The sequence below is a fragment of the Crocodylus porosus genome, unplaced genomic scaffold (assembly GCF_001723895.1).
Source record: "Crocodylus porosus isolate Cpor-Errol unplaced genomic scaffold, CroPor_comp1, whole genome shotgun sequence".
Taxonomy (NCBI): Eukaryota; Metazoa; Chordata; order Crocodylia; family Crocodylidae; genus Crocodylus; species Crocodylus porosus.
The window spans coordinates 15,278,267-15,292,436 of record NW_017728910.1 but is presented as its reverse complement, the minus strand read 5'-3'; the positions used below and the strand labels follow the sequence as shown (position 1 = coordinate 15,292,436).

Genomic DNA, 14,170 nt, shown 5'->3' with positions numbered 1-14,170 from the left:
GCTATCCCCACCCCAACCCATCCTGACTTGCCTGATATCAGGCAGCCATTTTGAATCAATTTAACCTCTCAATGCCCCCAAAGGCCTGTACTGAACCTAAAAGAACTAAACAATTCCACAAGCATAAGTAGGTAGCAACCTAAAAAAAAAAAAAAATTATGTACTACAGAACTTAAGTCAGGCCTACTACTTCCTAACCATCACAGGAGGAGTACAGAATAACTTCAATACAAAAGTAATTTTGCATTGAATGCAGACATTCTAAAACCTATTTCTCTACCCTAATTTAGCTTTTGTGTCCACTATTAACAATTTGCTTCCCCTATTGTCAAAAGAAAGCAGCCATTCATGTGTTTAAATACATTTGGGGTGAAATATTTTCATCAAGAACCTGGTAAAGGACTTACAGCATCTGCTTTACAAATTGTATTGGCTACATGCCGACACAGCATCTTCAGCCAATCCTCTTTAGCAGGTTCCTCAGTTGTCATCTGAAAACTGAACAACAAGTTGTTCTGTTCTGTTGGTGGTCGCACAACCAAAGCAAAAGCCTTCCGGCAATCTACAAATCAAAGACAAACATTCAGTTCACACCATATTCCAGACAGGACAGTAAAGCCTGCATACAATTCTAAAGAAGATTATAAGTTAAACTTGCATTCCTATGTTTCAAGAGCAGGCTGGCGCAAGTAAGAGATTGGAAGCAGCCCACACTGTAGCGGATAGGAAACTATATCAAGTCAAATCAGTCTACAAATACCTGATGGGTAGTTACAGGGAGAACAGAGATGCACTGCTCTTGGCCACAGGGAGCAATAGAGCAATGGCCTTAAAAATGCAGCAAGGAAAATGTAGGTTGGATATTAGCACCTCATCTGCATTTAAATCCGTCTCATCTGTGACAACTAGGAATCACTGGATATTGGTTATCACTGGAGTTTGTGGAATCCTTGGATGTTTTAAACACAGATTACACAGGTATACAACTGGGAGAGTTTAGTCAAGGACAATCCTGGTCTTTCATAGTGGGTTAGATTAGATCACCTCTAGTAGTCCATTACAAACCTACTATTCCAGGATCCTATGAACTCTGGGGTTCTCTCTTCAGGTCTGCAGCTTTAGAGTAGATTATCACTCCTCCAATCAAGAAGTGATACTGAGAAGCACCACTGAAGCACCAGAATTGAACACTATTGGCATATCTACACATGCAGGCACGTGCGCTTGCAGCAACTCAAACATTGGAGGCACAAATTTGTGCCAGGGATATGTGCCACAGCAGATGTGCTTGAACATGCACTTTGCTGTGGGGCAAGTTGTGTGACTTGCTGGGCAGGGTCAGGTTCTCCCATCTCCCAGATCTACAGCCCCAGGGAGCTAAAGGCCACAGGGAGCTGAAGGCAGGGGCCAGCACTTGAGCTGGCTGCAGCAGTATAAAGCAGGATCTTCTGAGGCCTAGCCACTTGACATATGAGGATACTAGTCCCTTGTGCTAGTTGGACTGCTGTATGACTGTGACCTGCTGCAACTTGTGCCAGCATCTGCTCCCTTGGATCTGCAGTCCCATGTCTGCATATTTGCCAGACCTGGACAGGGGCTGCATGGGTTGTGGCATGGGCACTGCAGCAGAGCTGTCTTCACCTCTGTGCTAGCTGCCGGTGGGCTATGGCTGCATAGCTGGCCTTTGTGTGCTACCATGTGTGCCCCCTACCTTGCCATCTGGGCAGCTATCGCCTAAAAGATCTGCTCATTGTAGTGGCCTGCTTTGAACTGTCAAAGCATGTCCTCCTGGCACCACATGGCCAGGAGGTCAGCCACCTTATTTGCCCTCCAGCTGGGTCCCCAGTGCCAGCTCTGGGCATACTCCTCTGCCTGGGTCCTGCCACTTGCCTCACTAGAAGGAATCCTGATGTTCCATGTTTAAAAATTGCAAATTTTATGATTAAAAAAAATCCCAAATTTACTCTTTAAAATACCCAAAAATCTATGTTTTTCTGCAATTAAAATGAAATGCCACTAAGAGCAAGCGAGAGTGCAAGCAAGCAGAGCACAGTTGGGCAATGTTTTTTTGATACATTTACAAGTTTAAAGCAATTTGGAAGCCTACCAGTGCTTCTATCATCAAAATAAAATAAATTCTACATATCTATACGCTTTGGTGTTTGCCTCTGGGTTTTTTAATCATAGAAAAATCAGAGCTCCCCCTGAACCCCTTCACTAACCAGAATGTAGGGACAGTTGCCCATGCACCCATAGATCCCACCAGCAGGTCCCATCCCATCTGGCAGCTGGGCACACAGGGTGAGATATGGAGGGCTAGGAAGGGCTGCGCGTGTGTGGGGGGATTTCCCAGTATCAAATTTAGAGTTTGTGCTGCAAATACACAAACACGGGGAACATTTTTTTGGTTCTCAGCATGCCTCTCGCAGAGTCTCAAACTACTTTGAGATGCCGCAGCAGACACGTGCACACTCATCTGGACGTGTCCTATGGGCTCTTTTATGGAATGAATAAGGAGGAGGCCATCTGCAATTTAAACAATAAAAACTAAGAATTATGACAAGTCAACCCTGCTCTATATGCAGGTAGAGCAAGCTGTGGTTTGTACTCCTCAGCCAGCAACCCCAAAGCAAGATTCAACACAGGAGAGTTTAGAGAGTACGTATGTGAGCAAGCAGGGCTCAGCGCTGCTTCAGAAACACAAGTTGGAAGCATTCAATCATACTATTTTGTCAAAAACAAAACATTTCTCTAGTGTACGCAAGCTCAGAGACTAACTTTAATTGACGAAAAAAATTCCCATATCTCGTATCAAATGGATAGAATTTGTTTTTTTACGTATGCATAAATACCAATTAAACTACAGCAGTCATTTTTAAGAGATGAAATGAGATTGGATGAGGCCTCCACCTTAATAGATGGCTTCTTTTCCACCTTTAACAAATACAAACCCAGCAAGATTTGTTGAAAGAGCTCTGGAGAACAAGCAAAAACAAGTTTGTTATGAAGGCTTGTCACCAGAAGTGAAACATTACTGTAGCTTAATTTCCCGATTATATGTCTAGCAATTAGTCTGCCAGTTCATAAAGGCACTGTTACTACAACCTTAAATTCCAAGCAATGTTCTTTTCTGCTACCGTGAAACATTCCTATAAAACAAATCCATGTGGGGTCAATATGACCAAGTGGTTACAGGAGTTTAGTCCTTTAAACCTTTGTTCTCAGATGCCAAAGGCAACTCCTTCTCAAGTAACATCACCACATTTTAAATTAATATCTCTATTTCAGGAGACAGCACTGGGCCAAGCAAGAAAAGCAAGTGCACTCAGTGGAACAGAAGCTTCATGTTGAAAGCTTTAACAATCAAATTTCTGTTCAACTGCAGGCTCACAATATCATTTAGTTGACTCTTGATAAAAACAACTCTTAAAGGCTAATGACACACATATTGGTTTGCAGGCCGACAGCCTTTAAAAACTTGCCTGGTACTTTCAAGCAGAGCAATTGCACTCAAACTGCCAGCTAAAGTCGGTAATCACATGATTAGTTACTCCTAGGTATTTTGTATAACTATTTCAGTGTACAACCTACACACCATTTTTCTGCCAAACCATAGTCTCTTAGCTACAAGGTAACTCCAAATGTACATACCTTCTGTTTCCCTGATGTCCAACACTTTCTTTATCTGTGAAAGAGGCATAAGAACAATGTGTTTCAGAGATGCCGGAGGCCTGGTATGACCATGCGGGCTCTTGAAAACACCAATAACTTTGTGTCGTTTCCTTGCAATCTGTAAGAAAATGGTGAAGTCACATGATTAAATCAATCCTTAAATTAAGGCTTATGGTCTAGCAACAGATAACTAAAAGTATTTAGTGCTTTATCTTAGCAGCCAGTTCCAGCACATGGATCTGTGTTTCTACTTGAAATAAAACTAATTCTGGGGGGTTTGTTGCAGGGGCAGAGGGGGTTAAAAAAAAATTTCTAGTCTATAGGAAGGCCACTTGAAAAAAAAGTGACCACCCTGAAGACTAAAATAGTTCCTCAAAACAAGCCGAAATGATTAGAAGTTGTTTTTACCACCAGTTAGATATTGCCAAATGCTAGTGTAGCTAGACCCCAACAGGCTACATTACTAACCACAATCTAAACTACCATATTTACTCAAAGACAAGACCCATCCCCCAAACAACATTGGCAAAAAGCTCCTCATCTTACATTTGCATACAAGTAAGCCTCCCCACTTAAAACACACTGTCTACCATTAAACTGCTGCTAGAAGCAGTACGTACCAAGTCATGAAAACCAACTCTGAAATTAACAGAATACAGCCCATGCTGAGCATGCCCATAAAACTTTTTTTTTTTCTGTTTTTTTTGGACCGGTCCTGGAAGCACACCAGGTTAATGCATGGAGTGGATGGAGCAAGCTCCAGTTCCACCACCCAACACCAAAAAGAATCTGTTCAATACAGGCCTCCCATGGAAGACATATCAGAGACAGAGACAATCACTTGCCCTGGGAAAACCACCTGATTACCTAGCCCATATGGACCAACAACAAAAGTCCAGCTTAATAAGATATTGTGCCCATTGTGCTCACTCCCCCTCAGCACCATTCTTTTTCCAAGTCATGGCAAACCATTACATCAAAAACATTTCATCTTCTCCTTCACACCCACAGTGGAGCAGTTCCTTTCTTTCCTGTTTTCAATGATTCCCATTTCCTCAAGAGCCTTAAATAGCTGGCAAACATTCCCAAATTTCTACCTAGTTGAGAGGCTCTGTTGCCCCCTCCCTTAGCCTGTTGCATACGATTAGTATGGCCCCACCCAGCATGTGGTGGAGATGAACCAGGCAGACCCACACCTCATCTGCATTTTTGGAGGGTCCCAGGACTTGTGACAAGCGCACCCGGTTCCAGTTGCAAGAAGGGCACTAATTAGCACATGGAAGGGGGTAAAGGGAGGGGATTATCTGGAGTACACACACATACTGAACAGTGTTTGGCTGTAGAGGCACCATGGCTTAAAATGCTGTTGATTCCACTGGGGCACAGCCCAATGAACTATATGGTAAGACAAGTCACGTGCCTTTTGGCTCTGGACTGATATCATGAATAGTTTGTTCTGTGTGTAAGTAGGTACAAGAGTGCCACACAAGAGACAAGAGTGTTTATGGAGTGTTGCTAAATCTTTAAGCAGTTGCAACAACTTAAAAAGCATCAGTTCTGGATGAACTACATCTATAGGCACCTATATGGTTTGCATATATGCAAAAATTGCTACAGTATATTTATTTCATAGTCATTAATCCCTTTCATTTCAAGTTAACAGGGGAAAAAGGGTGGGGGAGGAGGGAGAACAGGACAGGCAATGCTGTGGTTCTGACTCTGGCCTTAAATCTGGATTGGGGCCAGAGTTAGAACACAGCAGTCTCCTGCTGCCTCTGCTTGCCCTCTGAAGCTTCTGCCCTCCCCTCCATCCTTCCCCATCCCCTTACTGTTACCCACATTGTGCTTGAGGAGGGAACATGTGCCAAAAGGTGCCACCTGCCTCCTCCCCCATCTCCACCCCACCCCCCTCTCCCCATCACCATTTTCCCTGCTGTGGCAGTGGGAAGGGGACGAATTCAAGACAACCCTCCACTAAGATTCCACACCTGGAAAATTGTAACAAATTTATAAGTTTTCCATATATAGAATCTAATTATTGGAGGGCTGCCATAGTCAGGGTCATCTTATATTTCAAGCAAATACGGAATTGAACAGAGTTAAGACTGACTAGCAATGCTTAGTATCCTTCTGGAACATGAAACGTATCTATACTTTCATCTCTGAAAATTAGACAAAGAAAAACAGTATACAGCAGCCCTCCACTGCCACCTTAACTGTCTCCAAAGCAGGCAAGGCTATCATGTGGGCATACCAAGAGCAAGAACAGTCCTGGCTGAAATGGACACAAGGAACAATAAAGCAAAGCATTTTATGTGGCATGTCCTACTGGGATGTATGCTCTTGTCCACATGCACTCCAATTACTTTCACTGCCTTAAGAACTCCTATACTAAGGACCTTGTGACAAGGTAATTTTAGGCAGCATCTGGAGGTCTTAACCCCTGGATTGACAGCATATTAAAACTTGAAGTGGCTTTAAGTACTCATTATTCCTCTTGAAGTTACACTACTCCACAGCAGGATTCTCTCTAATCCACCTAATTTTACTACTGTTCCATTGAGGTGTGGCCACTCCTTACAGGTATTTTGCCCAAACTGAAGTCCTTCGGGATCCCAGAATGCAGTGGCTCCTCCCAAGTCATGCTGAGCAGGGACACCAGGGCACAGCAGAGTAAGCGCCGCAGCCCCAGAGTAGTGAGAAGGTTGCAGACAGCTGCATCAGGGCCCGCAGGCAGGCGGACCGCAGGGAAGGGGCTTCGGCTGCTCTGCCATAATAAGGCTCAGGCCCCTTGTGGCTCCTCCGCTGTCTACCCTAAGGCTCATATGCCAAGCAAAATGCCTACATGTGTCAGGGGTTGCCTATCCCTGCTTTAGTGGCAAGTCACAGCTGTGCAGGTGAAAGACAAATCAGAGAAGGTTTTCCACCTTAAGGTATGACTGTTCCACTAAGTCCATCAACCCTAAGTTGATTAACATTTGTGTGGATTACAACATAAATTGGAACAAGGCCCTAAGAGAATCTGCTGCAAGTAATCCCTGCATCTCTCATTGAGCTATGAGAAGAGGTACACAAAAGAGAGACTGGAAAACTTCTCATTTCTGAGTAAAGATAGGAGTGCAAGGGAAGGACACCGATTTTCAGAGAAAGAGATTTGTAATGTGGCACTACCTGTGACAGTACACTATAGGACAGAGGTAAGCCTAGGCAATGTTACAGGGGGGAAAATCTTTAAAAACAAGGGGTCAAGAGATGGTACTATCTAGCAGCCAGAGTACCAAATAGATGTGTGCCATCATTGTTGTATTAGTTAGTACTAGGGATGTGTGAAACTTTGGTAGCCATTTTGTTTCGGAGGTGTTTCGGCCCATATTGGTGCCTGAAACACTGAATCCAAAATTAAATGGAAAGCTCTAAAACATCTCTGAAACAAAAATCCATCCCAAATGTTTCAAAATGTTTTGGAGATGGGCTTGCGGGGAAACAAACTCAGAAGGAGGGGGCAGGGGGGGCAGAGCAAGGGCTGCTCTGATATTGACATCTGTAGTTGGCCAGTGTCTGCAATCCATCCCCGAGGTCCCTTCCAATCCCAATGCTCTGGGGGAGGGACGGCAGCCTACTGTCATCCTGCGCACAGATCCGGGGGCCCATGCCCCCTGGGAACAGTCCAACACCAGCCCGCAGCCCTCCTTTTAAGAAGAGCCGGGAGGCTGGGGCTGGGGCTAAGAAGGGAAGCCATGGGAGCTTCTACTGCCAGAGCAGAGAGATACAGCCGGAGAAGCTATGGGATAAGCCCCCATGGCTGTCCTGCCCAGTCCCATCCCCCGCGTGGCCTCAACCTTCCAGCACTTTTTTTTTTTTTTAAGCCCTGCACTCACAGGCTGCAGCAGCAGCAATCAGGGCCTCTGAAGGTTTGTGGCAGAGCCCTCCCACACAGCATGGGGCAATGGGAGACAGCTGGGATCGCCCTCCCTGCTTGGCACCCACACCGCAGTTGTCGCATCACGCAGGTACAACACAGCTCGGCAGGGTGCTGTGTGCTGTCTGGGAGCTGGGGCAGATCCAGCAGTCAGCCAGAGCCCAGCACCACAGCCTCAGCAGCCCCAGTTCCCAGATAGCACACGGCACCCTGCCGAGCATCACAGCACCCATGCCATGGGGCAGCTGCCGCACAGGTGCCAGGTGGGGGTGGGCAATACCCACTGCCCCCCACTGCCTTGCAGTGCACAGAGGGGGCTCTGCCACAAGCCCTCAGAGGCCCCGACAGCTGCTGAAACAGCCGGTGAGTGCGGGGCATTTTTTTAAAAAATTTTTTGAAGCGCTAGGAGAATGGGGTCAGGCAGTGGATGAGGCTGGGCAGCGCAGCCACAGGCTTCTCCCGCAGTCCCCCCTGCCTGGGGAGAGTCAGGCACAGCTGGAGAAGCTACAGGAGAACCTGCAACCACCCGGCTGATCCAAATCTCCGAATCAGCGTCGAAACTCCAAAACAGATTCAGCCGAATTGAAATGGAGCAGTGATTTGAAACACCGCTGTCCCTCTGAAACGGCTAAATCCAAAAATGGAAATGAAGCATAGCCATTTCGCACAGCCCTATTTAGTACTGACTACCTACTTATTGCACCAGTCTGTACAGTAGCTCCATGAAACAGGCTCCATGAAACAATACTGATAGCATTGCTGAGTATTTAACTTGCCCTTCCCATTAAATAATTCTTTATAGTCAGAGATGTTTATACTGAAGTATATCCAAAGCAAATGAAGTTATTGTAAAATACTTTGCAATATCACAATTCAGAAGTATTTTCTGCAGTCTTACCTCTAGACAGTCATTAAACAGAAAAAGTGTGACCTGTTCTCCTCTGTCACAGATGTCATCACCAAGGGCAACTGTTTCCAATCGTTGAACTAAGCTTCGATGAGAGGACAAAAGATTGGCCTATATGGTAGAATTGAGAAACTGTTTAATTCAGGAGCTAAATTACCTCTTGCCCAACTGAGTACTGGAAGAGGGCAAATAGTGACCAATTCACCTTAAGCATTTTGTGAAGACCATTGAGTGCATAAAGTATATGATTAAGGTTACACATCAAATTAAACAGCATTCTTGCTAAGGGAGCCATTCTATAAAGTCTGCACCTTAAGATACTTACTGGACATCCATCAACTTCATAGACAACATCAAAAATTTGCCTTTGTGCTTCTGTTTTTCTTTTATCTTCATTTATGTGTCTGTAAAGAATATTAGGGTTTGCCTTCAGTTTTGAGAAACAATAAACAATCACACTGAATTTAAAAAGAAACTAGAGAGAGAAAAAAAGTGGACATTCAAAGATATGGTTCCTACAGCTGGTTCTTGTTATTGACAAGTTATTTGGGGGAGAGAGAAGGGAAGTAAAAAAAACAAAACATGCCACTCCAGCAGAACCACAGAGCAGTGTCAAAGCACTTAATATAGGTGTATCTGTAGATCTGGAACAAGTTTGTGCCCATTACCAGGACCCAGCATGTTGTTCAGACTGTTGGAGCAGCTTGGAGAGCAATGTATCTAGTGCAAGGCTTGGGACAAACATTTAAAAAAAACCTGAGCCTGAATTGATTCAAATTGTTGCGAGTTAGTCTAACCAGGCTAAGCTACATCAGTTTTGTAAGATGACAGACATCCCAGAAATGCAGGCACGTCTGCAGTGGCTCAGGTAGAAGCCGAGGGGCACTAGAGCAGCCTCCCTTCACTTCCATATAGCTAAGCTGAGGGGAGGCAAGGATGTTACAATTAGGAAGCCCCCTCCCCCCCACCTCCTGAATGCTCATCACCCCTAAGTGTTTATGACCCCATTAACAAAACAGAGGGACATTACCAGCTACCTGTTGATTCTGCCTTTGTCCCATGTGACACAGCTTGGAGGTAGCCAGCATGTGCTCTGCTAGCTAATGCTGAGAAGCATCTGTGAGGGATGGGGCAATGCCTGCTTAACAGAGAGGGGGGGGGGTCAGAAGCCAGGTAGACACCTGCAGCGACTGCCAGAGCTACAGCCAGGGAGCAGAGGGAAGGGGCCAGCCCTGCTGTGAAGCAGAGCGCCCTGCCTGGCCCAGAGAGCATGCCAGGATGCTGGAGGTGTCTGGTCTAACTTGAACCAGCAAACCATTTGGGACAGACATTGCATAAACTGATTTCAGCCAAACCAGTTAAGTGTGATAAATCTGGTTGAAATGTTGCATCTCAAACTGGTCAGCCATTGTCAGACTGGTTTATGTCCACTGAACATCTGTTCTGTTACAGGTTGAAACCAGTTTCTGTGTAGTGTCTGTCCCTAGCCCTAGGAGTTAACTGGCATTTTGTACCATATTTGGCTTAAGTGATGCCCCTAAATTGCAAAGGGTTAGCCAGAAGTAAATAAATGACTGTTTCATACTCTTTTCTTTTTTTAAAAACAAGCAAAACAATTTCATTTAAACACAAAATACCTCATTTCTAGGGCTACATGGTATACCTTAAGACCCAATAAGCGTCCAGATGGAGGTTGGCATCTGTTAGTAAATTAAGCAATCTTACATGCAATATCTTAATACCAAAAAATAAATAAAGTGACCTCTCACCATTAGTTTGCCCTTCAAATGATAGTATTCATTAGATTCAAGAGAACAGATGAATTCTGCTGTTCTTCCCCACCCCCCACCAACCGCCACCATACTTTTACACTAGATGGGTCAGTGTCATGAGGACTGTTCAAAAAGCCTTATACTCCTATGCAGGAAAGAGATGCTCTTCGGTTATGGGCACGGCAGAAGCCCTTGATGGACCCCACTCAAGAAACACAAATTAGATTTGGGAAGAAAACTGAAGTTAGGCCCACAATACTGCTAAAATTCTGAGCTGTCCAAGGAATCCATATTAAGATCCGTAAATCATGCCAGACTTCACCAGCCCTAGAGAGACCCAGGATCAGGGTGACACAAATATGACCATCCGCAACAACAGCCTCCCATCCCCTCTGGGTTGCAAACACTGTGCCAAGTTGTTTGCAACTACGCCATGATAAAAGAGCAATAAGGAATGAGTATAGGTAAATCTACAAAGAGAGCACGAGCAGAGCTTCTAAACCTGACAACCCACACAAGTGCTTTCCTGTATTAATTCAAAAGGCATTAACAAGATGCAAGAAAATATTTAATACCCAAACCATCACTTACGTCATCACTTCCTTTAATGATTCGATGGCTCTTTCTAAAATGCCTTTATCTGGGTTGTCTTCTGCTGTATGTTTCCTAAGGTCTACAATTAAACAAAATGTTACAGATCTCGCAACACTAAGTCATACTATTTCAGCTCTAACTCCCCAAAACATCCTTCTTTAATTGTTAAAGAACCATTGCAACCTCCACCTGACATTTAAAAACAAAACCCAACCACCACCAAGGAATCAATTTTGATTTATAGTGAATCAGCTCAGACATACATAACTTTAGTCATCTTTATGCTCACCTATACTTGTGCAAGAAGCACAACTTGTGCTCACTTGTTTCAGATCTCTGTATTTTACTTATATAGTTACTTCAATAATTAGCCATTCAGGGTTTTTTTTGTTTTACACAAAAGGAAGTTATTCCAGAGAGTTTAGTCTGTTTCCTTGCAGCACAGCAACAATATTGAAGGAGAAAAATCAATATAGGGCCCAAAATGAAACATGAAATTAAAAATTAGTCCATTTGAGTTAAACCGAGTAAAGTTTACTTGAAGATCTGCGATACAATATTTTGGGAGAGGAAAGTGGTCACTTTTTCAATTTTTTGGAGGTGGAAAACAGCAGACGGATGCAAGCAAGTCATTTGCATCTAAAAAGCTATGGCAGACTAAAAAAAAAACTTCAAGTGAAGCAGAAAATCATGCTTCTGTTACGTGAGGTACAATAAATTTTACTTCTAGGAGTAGGTTTCATCCCAACTGCCTTCGACAACATATTTAATGGATCACTTAGGAGTACATAATGACTACACCAACAGAGGATTCACATACTAACAAAGCAGACACTTAAGTCTGACATGATGGAAACTTGAAAATTATTTCCTACTACGAAACTCAAGTTTTCCCAGTTTTGTTTTGGTTTTTTGGTATTAAAACAAGTCACGTTGCTTTGGGAACTCAATGCATATCCCACCATTAGAATAGAGATCTGCCTACATCTGCATCCCTAAAACAGACCAAAGAAGTCGTCAAGTCTCTACTAGAACCAATGAGCAGCACTGCTAGTTGTCATTAACCATGAGAAGAAGAAAATTAAACTAAAACCATACATGTACAAAGCTCTTACAAACCAACCAAATCACCACTATCACATTGCTTTTTAACCTGCAGGCCACACTAAAATAAAACATATCATATCAACGCGTTACCATTTAGAAGCAGAGCAACACTAGGCAGTCTCTGTACTGGTCGAATCAGGAGTTCAGCTAGAGTTTGACGACCACATTCAGGTTTAGCTTGGTTTATCTAAAAAAAATTAAAATAAAAAAATCCATAAAACAAGAGAGTTTTAACAGCGGAGCAGCAAGGAATTTTCTTCTACTTGAGACAACTAAAAGTAGAGTTAAAAATGGGTCAAAATTTGGTTCTTAAAATATATTCCAGCAACACAGAACTCTCTCAAACTAGAGCGTTAGGAAAATTATACTATTTTAATCACTCAGCAAATCTGTGCCAAGGAGACAGTGGTTGACAGAAATTGTAAATAAAAGTTAAGCAGCATGCATAAATGCATGAGCCATGCAACACACTTCTGGATATCCATTAGGCATCTTTACAAGGCTTATATATTTTTTAAGGGATATTAAAAAATTATCGTCAAAAACCTTTGTTACCCAGATTAAGATAATGCATGGCATACAAGTTATCACTTCACTAGCAAATCTTAAAAAGAAGCCTTTTATATTCCCTCCCCAACCCCAAACCCTTTGTCATTTCTACAATCAAAATATTACAGCCATCTGTATCTTCTGAAAGAGTCATTCAAGTACAATCTTATCCACCCTTACAAAGGTGATGCCACCAGTTAAGACTGTCAGTTTGGCTATGCAATTCTGCGTTAACCAAGAGACAAAGAAACCAAATTTTGGGTAAGGTTCAGGTCTATATGTATAAAGCTACCAGGGATCTAGGAACTTCTAGATAAGAGTTGGCCAACCCTAGCCAACACTATTATTTAGGTGCAAGTGAGAGAGAGTTAACGAGATCCTGACTTGATAGTACTGAAAAGGGATGCAAGATCCTTGAGTGAGTCTGACTTCTTGACATGTCACCCCCCTTCCCAACCACTTATGGAGTATACCATTTACCAGCATATCAGCTAGGAGCTCCAGGCCTTCCACTAATTTTCTATACTTAAAGACAATTTTTATGCTCCCAGAACTCAACCACAGAGTTTCACTCAAGAATAGCAGATTCATTACTATTACTAACTTTAGTTAAATTAATTTAAAAGTAATTAAAAATAAATACCACCCATTTGTTCTTTAAAATCATCTTTAGTTATGCAACATTCACAATTCTGACTGAACAGGGCTGTTGCAGGCAATTTCTAGTTTGGAGAGATTAGTGTCATGTTCTGGCATACAGGATTAGGGAAAAAGAGTTACAGCTCAACAGTGCTTCCCCTTCTTCCATCAAGATCTGGATTTACTATATTGGGTGAATTGCTTAGATTAAGTTGAGCTTCAGCATTTTAACCAGGGATCTGGGTTTTTCCATTTTCTCCTTGAAAAGAGAAAAAAAAAAAAAAGCCCACAGGAAGCTGCAGATTTCCCCTTGCAGGCTAGCAGAGTTTCAGCCTCCAAGGGACTGCTTTTGGTAAGGGAGTAGAGGGAACATGGCAAATCCGGCAGAAGGCACCACATGCATATATGTGTGCATGCACATATGCACATGGTACCCAGGCAGTATTGAGAGCAGCTCCCACAGCTACCCGCAGGTAAGTCTATGCAGGGAAGTGGGGGGAGCAGAGGCAACACATTGGAGGGCATAGGGGGGCACGTGCTCCCCCAGATCTTTGTGCCCACAGCAGGCTTGAGGCTGCAGTCTGGCCAGATCGTGGACAGGAGCTGCTTCCATGGCCCAGGGGGTGGGACCCAATGCAGAAGGGCAGAGACAGGAGTGGGTGTGTGTACAGACATGCATGCATATATGCACACACACGCATACATATAGCAGTGCTTCAATTTCAGTCATTGAAAAGCATTGGTGGGGGGTTAAACAGAAGAAAAACAGAATCCCTAATTATAAATCAAGATTGCTGAAGCTGATAGATTCATAGATGTTGGTGTCGGAAGGGACCCCAATAGATCATCAAGTCCGACCCCCTGCATAGGCAGGAAAGAGTGCTGGGTTCAGATGACCCCAGCCAGATGCCCATCCAACCTCCTCTTGAAGACCCCCAGGGTAGGGGAGAGCACCACCTCCCTTGGGAGGCCATTCCAGATTTTGGCCACTAACTGTGAAGAAGTTCCTCC

The 14,170-nt window shown here is 43.7% G+C and overlaps 1 protein-coding gene across 2 annotated transcripts in view; it reads right to left on the bottom strand.

The window, feature by feature from the left end:
• ECT2 (epithelial cell transforming 2) overlaps positions 1-14,170 on the bottom strand; it is a 72,765-nt gene that overhangs the window by 17,210 nt on the left and 41,385 nt on the right. For both annotated transcript variants that reach the window (XM_019532741.1, XM_019532740.1), the window contains 6 exons: positions 12,062-12,158; positions 10,862-10,943; positions 8,824-8,902; positions 8,490-8,609; positions 3,652-3,790; positions 408-562 (listed from right to left, as the gene is read on the bottom strand). In XM_019532741.1, coding sequence (XP_019388286.1) covers positions 408-562; positions 3,652-3,790; positions 8,490-8,609; positions 8,824-8,902; positions 10,862-10,943; positions 12,062-12,158 — 672 coding nt within the window. The remainder of the gene's footprint in view (positions 1-407; positions 563-3,651; positions 3,791-8,489; positions 8,610-8,823; positions 8,903-10,861; positions 10,944-12,061; positions 12,159-14,170) is intronic.